General features: G+C 48.9%; 1 protein-coding gene across 4 annotated transcripts in view; it reads right to left on the reverse strand.

Moving 5' to 3' along the window:
• Positions 1-398: 398 nt before the first annotated feature.
• The window catches only part of LOC145506003 (liprin-alpha-1-like), a 28,151-nt gene continuing 14,824 nt past the window's right edge, over positions 399-13,725 (reverse strand). For all 4 annotated transcript variants that reach the window (XM_081489573.1, XM_081489562.1, XM_081489551.1 and 1 more), the window contains exons 9-12: positions 12,424-12,655; positions 3,894-4,045; positions 2,872-3,041; positions 399-1,544 (exon numbers count right to left, since the gene is read on the reverse strand). In XM_081489573.1, coding sequence (XP_081345699.1) covers positions 1,489-1,544; positions 2,872-3,041; positions 3,894-4,045; positions 12,424-12,655 — 610 coding nt within the window. In that variant the 3' untranslated portion in view covers positions 399-1,488. The remainder of the gene's footprint in view (positions 1,545-2,871; positions 3,042-3,893; positions 4,046-12,423; positions 12,656-13,725) is intronic.

Below are 13,725 nucleotides of genomic sequence, written 5' to 3' on the forward strand. Positions count from 1 at the left end.
CTCCCTTACAGGTGCTGCTCTGGGTGGTCCTCTGGTGGGTCCGGCCCGGGAGCCCAGCCCTGCTCGAGCCGCTCTGAGGGCAGGAGGCTGTCTGCTCTGTCCTGTTCACTTTCAGCTAGAAAGCTTGACTGGGTTTTAAGATTTTTTACCAGCAGCTTTTGGCTATGTGTCAGAACAAAGTCAGCCCGAGTTCTCGCCTTGATCTGCCTGGTCCTTCATGTGTCTCTGAATTCTCAAAGCAGCTGAAGCCCAGAATGGGGTGTGGGGGTGTCTGGAGGGGCAGGGGCTCGGGCACCAACCGCCATCCCAGAACTGACTCGTCTGTGTGTTTGTTTCCAGTTTACCCGCACTACTTTTACAGATGATGATACCGTGTCCAGAATACAACAAAGACTACATTTTGAACTCAATGCAATCTTTAATCTGTTAATACTTGTTATATAGACCCTAAGATATTTTATTACAGAGTTTTTAATTAGTGAAAAATTCATGAATACCATAGAGAAAATATTAGGCCCTACCCAGCATCAGGCCCTAGTCCAGCATCAGGCCTTCCCTCACCATCAGACCATCCTGCAGCGCCAGCACCCCCCCCATCATCAGACCCTAGCCTAGCATCAGTCCCGCCCACAGCATCAGACCCTCCCCCGGCATCAGACCCTTGCCCCAGTAGCAGGCCCCCACCTGTCAGATGCTCCTGAGCACACTCAGGCAGCCCCAGAGCAGCACGAACAATAGCTCTTGCAGGCGGTGCATCTTTAGGAATGACCTGTGGGGCAGCAGCAGCTGGGGTCTGTTGCAGGCCCAGGAGAGGCAAAGAAGAGGCACTTGTGCCAGAAGCAGTGGTGGGTGTGGGCACGCTCCCCAGCTCTGCTTCCTCCCTGTGGGGGCTTTGCTCTCCTGCCTTCACACGTGGTCACGCGAGGGCCCCAGGGCTGTGTCCTTCCAGATTCACGGTCTCCTTGGTATCTCAAGCCCAAGTCCTGAGTCGCGTCCCAGTCTGGCGTGGCAGAGGGCTGGGAACACACAAGCACAAGGGCTAAAAGGATCGCAAGGGGACAGCCGGGCCCCAGTGGGTGGCAGGGCAGGGGCTGAGGGTGGCTGCCCACAGAGGGCCCCACAGCAGCCCTGGAAGGAGAGCAGCGATGCCTTAGCTCACTCGGGGACGTTGCCCAGCCTCAGCACTCAAGAGATGTTACCGCCAGCAGCTGTGGGGACGCAGGAAGCCTGGTGAGGGACACCACCCCACTTGTGCCGTGTGGGTGGGCACTGCTGACCATGGCCTGTTTTCATTCCAGTTCCAACTGTCCCTCCAAGGGCTGACGGGCTCCTCTTCCGAATGGCACAGATATTATCTTTATGTGGGTGAACGCATCCCTGTTGGTTTCTGTCGGCACTGTGGTCGGTCATCGTGTGTTTTTCTCTTTACAACCTGTGCTTGCTGCTCTGCCAGTTTAACTTAGGAGCAGCCCTTATTTTCTGCATTTCCTAGTTGTCAGCGCTCACTGGAGCCTTCCAGGTGGCGCTAGTGGTAAAAATCCTGCCTGCCAATGCAAGAGATAACGAGAGACGTGGGTTAGATCCCTGGGTCAAGAAGATGCCCTGGAGGAGGGCATGGCAACCCACTCCAGTATTCTTGCCTCGAGAATCCCATGGACAGAGGAGCTAGTGGGCTACAGTTCCTGGGGTCGCAAAGAGTCGGACACAACTGAAGCACTTTCGCACACACTCAGGTTTTAATTCAGTCGCTCACTCGTGTCCGACTCTTTGCCACTCCGTGGACTGCAGCACTCCAGGCTTTCCTGTCCTTCACGATGTCCTGGAGTTTGCTCAAAGTCATGTCCATCGAATCAGTGATGCCACAGAACCATCTTATTCCTGTTGCATCCACCAGAGAGGTGGCTGGAGCTCGGCAAAGTGCACGGTCCCACTGTGTGGGTGTGAACCTGCCTTCACCACTCCCTAACCGTGTGAGCATCACTGTGTCCTCCTCTGTAAATCGGGAGGTGGCAGCACCTGCTTGGGAAGGGGCACACACAGCATCTGGTATATAATCAATGCACCATCCATCTCAGCGGTGTATTTATTAATAATAGGGATAGCTTTTAATAACCTGCTCCTTTTTCTCTCTTGTCACTTAACTGTGCTAGAGACCACATCTCTTTTACTTACCCCTGTAAATCCCACACCCAGCACAAACAAGACACTCAACCAATTTCTGGCTGAAGAGGCAGGAACATACTCTGTCTTCAAGGAGATGAAGCAGAGCGCGATGGGGGGCTGATGATAACACTGCGTGATGAGGAGACCCCAGGAGGCCCTGCGTGGCTGTGGGGTGGGGTGGGGGGCATGGGCAGAACCCCTGATGAGCTCCTGGGGATGGGGGAGGTGGCAGGAAGGAGGGGGAGGGCTGTTCCTTGTAGGGTGTCTACAGATGGTACCTCAGCCCTCACTGATGAGCACTTGGGCAGTTTCCAAACACTTGTCACTGTTCTGGAGAAAACAATCATTGCCCAGCTCCTACTCAATCAGTTTTGTAGAGTATGTTTCTAGCATTGGAGTGTAAACATCTGCTTTATTCATTCCATGCTCCATTCATCCACCCATCTAGCCAGCCATCTGTTCATCCATCCATCCACTCACGAATTCCATCCACCCATCCAGCCAGCATTCTGTTCATCCATCCATCCACCCATCCACTCATTAACTCATCCAATCATCTTGGACCCGCCGAGAAGACAGACGTCTCCTCCGCTCTTGCTCCCAGGAGGACACCCAGCGTGAGTGACAGGAGCCTCGTGGGGACGACGGGGGAGACACAGAAGGGACACGCCTGCAGGCCCTCCTCCCTCTGAACGGTGAATCACCCACCTGGTCCTGACGCCTCCTTGCCGGGGAGTCCAGGCTGGCCCTTTCCCTTCTTCCCAAACAGGCGGCTGATGGAGGACTTGATGCCCTTCTTTGGGGCTTTGTGCAGAGAGGCCTGGCTGCTGGTGCTGCTGCTGGGGTTGCTCCCAGGGCCGTCCTGAGAGCCTGTTGACCTTCGGGGAGAGAAAACGGCCTTGAACCGGCGCCCTCGTGCAAACACACACCCGTCCACAAGACCTACTTACTGATAGAACCGGCCACCCAGCACCAACCGCGCCTCAACCTCACAGCAGACAGTGGAGTCTCCTTCACCAACCACACTCCACACGAGCAATGCCAGCTCCCGGCCACAGACAACCACCCTGGGAAGCTAAGATTCGCTGACTCAAGCTCTCCCCCGAGGAGGGCTTCACTCCAGACCAGCTGGTGCAGAGGGCGCTCCGACCCTCCCTCAGGGTCGCCGATCGGCAGGTGACGACGCTCCCAGAGAAGGCGAGCTCCCTCGCTCTGGGCAGTTCCCTCCGCCTCCCGCAGGGTGACCGTCCCCGGCCGCGGCAGGAGAGTGACTGTCACCGTGCAGGGCTGCTGGTCAGGTGACCACACGTGCCCTCCATCGAGTGCTGCCTGCCTCAGGACGGGAGGTCAGCAGGTGGTGGTCTGAATGAGGACAGTGTCAGTCACAGGAGGGGACAGACAGCCTCCTGAGAGGAGACCCTTGAGGAAAACGGAGGAACCCTCAAGAGCAAATCCGAGAGGCATGGGGCCGTCACCGTCAGGAACGCGCCCGGGGCTGGGCAGACCTCTAGCAAGAGCAGGAAGAAACCTCCCACGGGAGTCAATCCGTAGAGACGGACGTTTTCTAAAATCACTGAGGTCCCTGAGCTCTTCTCCCCCAGCACCTGAAGTTCACCACTAAGCATAGGCACCTAATCCAGTGGGATTCCTTTAAAATCATCCTTCCAACTCTTTCAAGACAAGAGGCGCAGGGCTCCTGAAACTGACAACGAGGCGCCCAGGCCCCTTACCTGCGGGCGTCCCTGATGTCCTCGTGGCTGGCTGCGTGCCGCGCCCCCGTGTGCAGCCGGTCCAGCCGAAGGGACTGCGGCGAGGGGGGGGTCGAGGTTTCACATCTGATGGTCGTTTTGTCATCTAGTACCTCTTCTGGTAAAGCTGGCAGCTGAGGGAGTGAGGTAAGCGTAAAACTGAGTGACAACAGACTTTGTCGAAAAAGGCAATCCACAGGCTTTACATTATAACCAGAAACTTATTTGAAAATCTATTAGCTATGCTTTCTGCCAAGTCCAAAAAAAGCCTTGTTCTAGCTTAATGCCATCTTAAAGGACTGTCTTGTTCAAGAGAAGCGGGGCGGTGGGGCAGCGAGAGCCCCCGACTGAGTGCAGAGACCCAGGACGGGAGCCTCCCTGCAGCCGGGCTCCGCCGTCCCTGGAATCCAGCGACCAGATGGCCCCACCGGGCAGGACGGCAGAGTGATGCCGGCACCGTGATCCCTGCATGGCATGAACTGCCCTGACGAGGACTGTGCTCATCGCCAGATGCTGCTCAGAAGCACCACTAGCAAGAATAAGAAAGCTCTCAGCAAACCCATCCAGACCTTTCTATTTGAAGGAGAAAAGGAAACAGATTGTACCACCACCCAAGATCAGTTTTAGTGATGACGCAGGTTACCGGAACCTATGACAACAAATGAAACAAAGAAAAGGTACCTAACCCCTCCATGCGAACACCATGTGTCTGGCTTGTATTTCTCAGTAACATATAGACTGAGGGCTCACACTGAAGTGCTTACACGCAGCTTGAGTGTAATTTGCTCACTGTGGTTTACATAAAGCACCCCTAAGTCTTCATACCCCACGTCCAAGGTAAGAGAAACCCAAGTAAGACGGTAGGTGTTGTGAGAGGCCATCAGAGGGCAGACACACTGAAACCATAATCACAGAAAACTAGCCAATCTGATTACACGGACCACAGCCTTGTCTAACTCAATGAAACTAGGCCATGCCGTGTGGGGCCACCCAAGATGGACAGGTGATGGTGGAGAGGTCTGACAGAATGTGGTCCATTGGAGAAGGGAATGGCAAACCACTTCCGTATTCTTGCCTTGAGAACCCCATGAACAGTATGAAAAGGCAAAAAGATAGGACACTGAAAGATGAACTCCCAAGGTCGGTAGCTGCCCAATATTGTACTGCGGATCAGTGGCGAAATAACTCCAGAAAGAATGAAGGGATGGAGCCAAAGCAAAAACAATACCCAGTTGTGGATGTGACTGGTGATAGAAGCAAGGTCCCATGCTACACAAAGCAATATTTCATAGGAACCTGGAATGTTAGGTCCACGAATCAAGGCAAATTGGGAGTGGTCAAACAGGAGATGGCAAGAGTGAACGTCGACATTCTAGGAATCAGCGAACTAAGATGGACTGGAATGGGTGAATTTAACTCCAATGATGACTATTATAGATAGATCACTATTATCACTATTATAATAGATGACTATTATATCTACTACTGTGGGCAGGAATCCCTTAGAAGAAATGGAGTAGCCATCATGGTCAACAAAAGAGCCCGAAATGCAGTCCTTGGATGCAATCTCAAAAATGACAGAATGATCTCTGTTCGTTTCCAAGGCAAACCATTCAATATCACGGTAATCCAAGCCTAGGCCCCAACCAGTAACGCTGAAGCAGCTGAAGTTGAACACTTCTATGAAGACCTACAAGACCTTTTAGAACTAACACCCAAAAAAGATGTCCTTTTCATTATAGGGGACTGGAATGCAAAAGTAGCAAGTCAGGAAACACCTGGAATAAGAGGCAAATTTGGCCTTGGAGTACAGAATGAAACAGGGCAAAGGCTAATAGAGTTTTGCCAAGAGAACGCACTGGGCATAGCAAACACCCTCTTCCAACAACACAAGAGAAGACTCTACACGTGGACATCACCAGATGGTCAACATCGAAATCAGACTGATTATATTCTTTGCAGCCAAAGATGGAGAAGCTCTATACAGTCAGCAAAAACAAGACCGGGAGCTGACTTTGGCTCAGATCGTGAGCTCCTTATTGCCAAATTCAGACTTCAATTGAAGAAAGTAGGCAAAACCACTAGACCATTCAGGTATGACCTAAATCAAATCCCTTATGATTATACAGTGGAAGGGAGAAATAGATTTAAGGGACTAGACCTCATAGAGTGCCAGATGGAGGTTCACGACACTGTACAGGAGACAGGGATTAAGACCATCCCCGTGGAAAAGAAATGCAAAAAAGCAAAATGGTTGTCTGAGGAGGCCTTAACAAATAGCTGTGAAAAGAAGGGAAGAGAAAAGCAAAGGAGAAAAGTAAAGATATTCCCATCTCAATGCAGAGTTCCAAAGAATAGCAAGGAGAGATAAGAAAGCCTTCCTCAGCGATCAATGCAAAGAAATAGAGGAAAACAACAGAATGGGAAAGACTAGAGATCTCTTCAAGAAAATTAGAGATACCAAGGAAACACTGCATGCAAAGATGGGCTCGATAAAGGACAGAAATGGTATGGACTTCACAGAAGCAGAAGATATTAAGAAGAGGTGGCAAGAATACACAGAAGAACTATACAAAAAAGATCTTCACGACCCAGATAATCACGATGATGTGATCACTCACCTAGAGCCAGACATCCTGGAATGTGAAGTCAAGTGGGCCTTAGAAAGCATCGGTACAAAGCTAGTGGAGGTGATGGAATTCCAGTTGAGCTATTTCAAATCCTCAAAGATGATGCTGTGAAAGTGCTGCACTTAACATGCCAGCAAATTTGGAAAACTCAGCAGTGGCCACAGGACTGAAAAGGTCAGTTTTCATTCCAATCCCAAAGAAAGGCAATGCCAAAGAATGCTCGAACTACCGCACAATTGCACTCATCTCACATGCTAGTAAAGTAATGCTCAAAATTCTCCAAGCCAGGCTTTAGCAATAAGTGAACCGTGAACTTCCAGATGTTTAAACTGGTTTTAGAAAAGGCAGAGGAACCACAGATCAAATTGCCAACGTCCACTGGATCATCGAAAGAGCAATAGAGTTCCAGAAAAACATCTCTTTCTGCTTTATTGACTATGCCAAAGCCTTTGACTGTGTGGATCACTATGAACTGTGGAAAACTCTGAAAGAGATGGGGATACCAGACTCCGTGACCTGCCTCTTGAGAAACCTGTATGCAGGTCCGGAAGCAACAATTAGAACTGGACATGCATCAACAGACTGGTTCCAAATAGGAAAAGGAGTACGTCAAGGCTGTATACTGTCACCTTGCTTATTTAACTTACATGCAGAGTACATCATGCGAAACGCTGGGCTGGAGGAAGCACAAGCTAGAATCAAGATTGCCGGGAGAAATATCAATAACCTCAGATATGCAGATGACACCACCCTTACGGCAGAAAGTGAAGAGGATCTAAAAAGCCTCTTGATGAAAGTGAAAGAGGAGAGTGAAAAAGTTGGCTTCAAGCTCAACATTCCAAAAACTAAGATCAGGGCATCTGGTCCCATCACTTCATGGCAGAAAGATGGGGAAACAGTGGAAACACTGTCAGACTTTACTTTTGGGGGCTCTAAAATCACTGCAGATGGTGATTGCAGTCATGAAATTAAAAGACGCTTACTCCTTGGAAGGAAAGTTATGACCAACCTAGATAGCATATTTAAATGCAGAGACATTACTTTGCCAACAAAGGTCCATCTATGGTTTCCCCAGTAGTCATGTATGCATGTTAAGAGTTGGACGGTGAAGAAAGCTGAGTGCCAAAGAATTGATGCTTTTGAGCTGTGGTGTTGGAGAAGACTCTTGAGAGTCCCTTGGACTGCAAGAAGATCCAACCAGTCTATCCTAAAGGCGATCAGTCCTGGGTGTTCATTGGAAGGACTGATGTTGACGCTGAAACTCCAATACTTTTGCCACCTCATGGGAAGAGTTGACTCATTGGAAAAGACCCTAATGCTGGGAAGGATTGAGGGCAGGAGGAGAAGGGGACGACAGAGGATGAGATGGCTGGATGGCATCATCGACTCGATGGACATGGGTTTGGGTGGACTCCAGGAGCTGGTCATGGACAGGGAGGCCTGGCGTGCTGCGATTCATGGGGTTGCAAAGATTCGGACACGACTGAGCGACCGAACTCAACTGAAGTCTTCACTAAGAGATACTCTTCTATCAACCTAGAGGGCTGGGTTGGGGAGGGAGATGGGAGGGAGGTTCAAAAGGGAGGGGATATATGTGTACCTATGGCTGATTTTCCCTGAGATTTGACAGAAAAGAACAAAATTCTGTAAAGAAATTATCCTTCAATTAAAAAATAAGCTAATTAAAAAAAAAAAGATGATCTCTCCTGGACTCCCAGCTTTTCCGCTGGTCCTGGGTCTGAGGACAGGAACAGTGGTGGCAACAGTGTGGGGAACAGATAAACCCCTTCAGGGTCCAGACAGGTCTCACTTATACATGTGGGCATGTGGTTCAGCCAGGGGAGGTTTTAGGAAGCATGCATGGAAAGTATTTTTATAGACAATGAGTGCGTTGTTTTAACCAACTAACCTGTGGCTTTGTAATGGGATTCTGTAAAGAATACTGATCCACTGCAGCTCCACAGGAGCTTGGTGACAACAAAGTGACTTGGTGCAAAATACAGCTGAACTCGTTTAACAGCAGCTGGATAAACTGTGCACTCTCCCCTGATCTCTAACAACAACCCTCAGACAACAGAAGGCTACAAAAGCTAGAAATTATCCACATGGAACGGAACAGGGATCAATCTCAAATTCAATTAAAAGAAGCATTTATAAAAATCAGAAAACAACAAAGAACAGAGCAGGGAAGTGACACACCTGGGTTGACTAGGACTGAATGCAGACAAACACCTGCCTCAAAGTCAGGGACCACGGCCAGGCCCTTCCCCCGGGCCTTGTCCTAAGAAAGGCCTCTGGGTCCCCAGCCTGGCACCCTCCGCCAGGATGGGAGCCCGCCCCACGGGTGCCCACGTGACTCGGATGGGCAGTACCGTGTCCTCAATTAACAGGAGGGCAAAGCAGGCCACAAAGCGGGCAAGCGGCACACCCAGGTCACCAACCTCAGGGTGACGGAGCTAATCTGCTGTGCCCGGCAGAAGGGTTCCTGGGCACTGAGCTGCCTGAACTGGAGCGCGGCTGCCCAAGTCCTGTGGGAAGGCCCCAGGAGTGCTCCATCAGCGGGCTGGGAGCAGGAGAGGGACAAGGAAGGCCAGCCCTCGGGCCACTGGACTGCAACAACAGGGGCTCATCCAAGTGACCCGAGGGGAGAGGCAGCTCCCTCCCTCCTGAGGCTCCCTCCATCAGGGATGCTGTGATGGACAGGAGGGCCTCTGGAGGAAAGCGGGATGGACGGCACCACGGTTAAGTGTCCAGGCTCTGATCAGACCAGTCTGCACCGCACCGCTGGGTATGCGAGCCTGGGCACGGTGCCCGGCCTCTCTAAGCCTCAGTGTCCATATCTGCTGAATGGGGATAACAGCAGCCTGGACCTCACCTGGGTGTCTGCGGGATTAGATGACGGGCTCAGAAAGCACTGGACACGGTGCCTGGCACACAGAGTCTCCTGCACACTGCTACCCACCGTCATTAAATTGGCTTCCCCCAAATCTAATGTCTATGGCTCTGATTCAGTCATTTCTTTTAAGAAAACACTACGTGGAAATTCCATGGTGGTCCAGAGGTGAGGACTTGGCACTTTTACTTTCACCCCGGTCTGATCTCTGGTTGGGGAACTAACATCCCATTAGCTGTGCAGCATGGCCAAAAAAATAAGTAAAGAAAATTTTAAAAGTAATAAGTAATACTATGTCTATTATAAATAAGCATGAGATGATTAGAAGGCAAACAAGTGGGAGAAAGGCAAACTGTTACAATTGTCCCAACAAATGACCTATTTCCAACAGAACCATCAGTTCAGTTCAGTTCAGTACAGTTCAGTCGCTCAGTCGTGTCTGACTCTTTGCGACCCCATGAATTGCAGCACGCCAGGCCTCCCTGTCCATCACCAACTCCCGGAGTCCACCCAAACCCATGTCCATCGAGTCAGTGATGCCATCCAGCCATCTCATCCTCTGTTGTCCCCTTCTCCTCCTGCCCCCAATCCTACCCAGCATTAGGGTCTTTTCCAATGAGTCAACTCTTCGCGTGAGGTGGCCAAAGTATTGGAGTTTCAGCTTCAAAATCAGTCCTTCCAATGAACACCCAGGATTGATCTCCTTTAGGATGGATTGATTGCATCATCAGCATATTTTAAGTGGTGGGTGAGTTTCATTACTTCCATTAAAATGTCAATTATCCACCAGTACGTAACCACATAGTGTTCATTCACTAACACGATAAGGACTCTAATACTTCACAGAGAAACAAAGGCGTGCTAAATTACTAAATAGTTTACCTTTCGACGATGCTTCCTTAACTCACTAGACTGATAGATGCATGCAAAGAAATGAAGAGAAACCAGATTTATTGCGACTTTGAAGCTAAAAATTCAAGAATCAGTACAGGCAAAGACAGTAAAGCAAAAATGACGGCAAACATGTAAGTGAGATGTAGATTTAGAGAACATGTAACTGGAAACAGAACAGTTTGTTTGACCACATTAGTTAAATAAGCTAGTCAAGATTTACTAGAGAAACACTATACATTATTCCTCAGGAAGATACAATTCTATTACAACATCATGATTTGTTAAAGCACAGCACTGTGTACAACAAAGGGCCTTAACAGTTGTCTGTTCTCAGCCAAACCTCTCTATAAGTTAGTTTCTCTTAATAAAAAAAAACATGTTATACTTTAAAATAGTAATTTAACTGACGAGGAAGTTGCCGTAATACCTATTGTAACACTGAACAAATCTAACCACCTGTTGGACATTAATGTAAAATCGTTACCTAGAATTTGATTCCAAACTTCTGAAAATAAATTCATTAAAGCAGGTACCCTATGAAAATATGTAAGAATGAAAGCTAGCCTAACAGCAGGTGGAGTCTTCACATTTTATGAACCATAGAAGATACTTTGTAAAAGAGTCTAGTAGAGACATTAAGCATGCAAAAGCTGATGAGATTTACAGTCTCAAATACAAGCACCAACACAGAAAGGATGTTGTGTCAAAAGTCCATTAATTCTACACATAAGAGGATCATTTCTTTAGGTAAGCATAATCTCAGTTATGAATTACACAGGTTCTGTAGTGTATCATCCATCTACATTATGCTTGTAACTGCACAGTGATACAATAATTCAAACTTAGTGCTATGGGGAAAAAACACCATTTAATGAGACATGAAGACAAAGCAGAAACCCGACTAAGGGGACACACGCTGTGGACCCCAGACTGCTATGACCAGAGCAAGTGGGAGGACGGGGGAGGGGAGATGGATGGGTAAACTACAGCCTCGGGGGGGTGCGGTTGTGGGAAGCTGGGGTCTGGATTGATGACAACGAAGCAGACAACAGGATGAGACAGGAAATCAAAACCAATGATGAAAGCAGACACACCGTCAGAGAACTCCAACAACAAGAAAAAACATACAGAACTGTTCTTTTACAAATACTCGGAAAGAAATCAAGCATGAAACCACAGAGAAATCGTCAAAGAATACACACTATCAACTAATTGGCCAGTGATGCAAATTATAAAACCAATGTGTCAAAAGACCACAAGATAGACTAGTTATCACTTCACATGCTGCTAAAATGATTCACAGTTAATTTAATTATATGCTGACTAACAATGCAGCTAACATGAAATGGGTGGTAACAAAAAAAGTGATAATACAAGTGCAGTTACAAAGCAGAGTGTTGTAGACATGATTTCACAGGGTAAACAGCAATGCGCTCAGGAAACCTAAGCTAAACATGGAAGAAAGCAGGAACATGCGCTTCAGAGCTGCACACTCTGTCACCAAAAGCCCTAGGTCGTCATCCCATTTTTAGACGCAGAAGAGTGAGGAAGCCCAACTTCTTCCCTGGGGCCCTGGGGCCCTGGGGCACCAGGCTTTTAACCTGGTTTCACACCCAGAGCTGGCCTGAGCGTGCAGCCAGGTCCAGCAGCAAGCAGACCAGTTTAGATTCTTGGTTTTGTTCCCACCGCATGCCCTGCAGCCTGCAGCCTGCAGCCAGGTATCCCTAGTGAAAAATGTGCTGCGCGGGTCTCACACGCCAGGAGAGCTGCCTATGGTTACTTTCACAAGGCTGTCTGCTCCGTGAGAACAGAAACTTCCCTGCACCTGCTGTGTCCAGCACAGGCCGGGCCCAGCGTTACAGAGGCAGGCTCTGGCTGAGTTCATGATGACGTGCTAAGCCAGTGGTCCAAATATCAAGACTAATTTGTTGCTGTGCGAGTATGGAATGATTAAAGACTAGGCAGTTTTTAAAAATCTTAGCAAATGTACCTGAGTTTCTTCTGGGTAAAAAGAGAAAAAACAAAAAACAAACCAACAAAAAAGAAAGCCAGTGTGCTGGGGGAGGGACGTGGCAGGGAGGAGGCAGACACATACCGGAGTCTTGATGTCCCGCTTGTCTACTTTCCGCGCCGAGCTGTGCCGCCTCCTTCGGGGCTTGGAGCGCCCACTGCTGGGCGGGCAGGAGCCGGCAAGCGAGGAGGCGGGACACAGGTTGAGGGAGCTCGAGGATTTACAACGACGAAGGTTGCCTAAGCTCCCCCTGCCCACCCTGCTCTCAGTCTCCTGGGCCCGCTGCTCCGTGTTCTCCTTCTCTTCTTCGATCAACCTAAAATAGAATAAAACCCGTCACCTGCCTTTGTCAGCAGAGGAACGTGTCTGGACAACAAATTTGGGCTTGCATTCTGTGTCACGATTAGCATATTCCAGGAACAGTTGCTCAATTAACATCTCAGCAAAAAGGTTCAACTTTCCCTCTTTTCAATATTCTCAAACTTAGAATAACTTATCCTTGAGTCTTACAAAGTGGCCACTGATCATTCTCGTTTGATTTGACTGATTTACTCTAACATTCTGACGGGGCCTGGGTGGCGCCTCTCTCCCTGTGAGGAGATAACCTGAAGTTGACAACCTTTACCTTCCCTGCTCTCCGGGCAGAGATGCACGGCAGTGCCTCAAGTCTATTCCACTGGGAATCAGGAACTCTGTACAATCAAAACAGTGAGCCATGAACAAGCTGGAGTTTCTAAACACAAGTCTCTAGACCAGATGAAGTGCTGAATTGATTTTTTTATTTTTTAGGTTGTCTATGTACAAATGCATCACTTGATGAAGTTCTCCACCAGCTTTGTGTGAGTTTCTGGACTCATGTCAATGTGCTGCATTAACCTAGAATTCACAGTTACTGCTCTTCTCCCCTAATGTCTCGCGGATGATTTTATATAGCAGTTTCAATACTCGATTATGCATATAACATGATTTTCAAAATAAAATACAAGATTCTCGCAGGTCGTCACCTCTCCAGTTTCACTTCTCCTTACACATCCTGAAAGTTTTTCACTGTTGATAACAAGTTGATGGAAAGAATTTACCATTTACCTCAAGTCAACATGTTACCTAAGGAAAAATCACTTTTACCTGACAACATGCTGTAAAAATAAACATATTAATATGTAACCGTTCCATATTTCCTGGGGGAGGGGGAAAGACAATCTTTCTGAGCTGTCTGTGCTCAAACACGGCCCACAAAGCAGTCTGTCTCAGCGTCAAACGTGCAGGCGGCACCACCTGCGTTTGCTGGTTGTGCCCTTCACCCCTGCCTTTCCCCCGGGCCCCCCGCACTCGGCTGACAGGAACGGGCACCTCGGCCTGGGCTGACGTGACAAGAACAATCTGAGC

The sequence above is a fragment of the Giraffa tippelskirchi genome, chromosome 1 (assembly GCF_054371585.1).
Source record: "Giraffa tippelskirchi isolate mGirTip1 chromosome 1, T2T-mGirTip1v1.2.pri, whole genome shotgun sequence".
NCBI classification, from domain to species: Eukaryota; Metazoa; Chordata; class Mammalia; order Artiodactyla; family Giraffidae; genus Giraffa; species Giraffa tippelskirchi.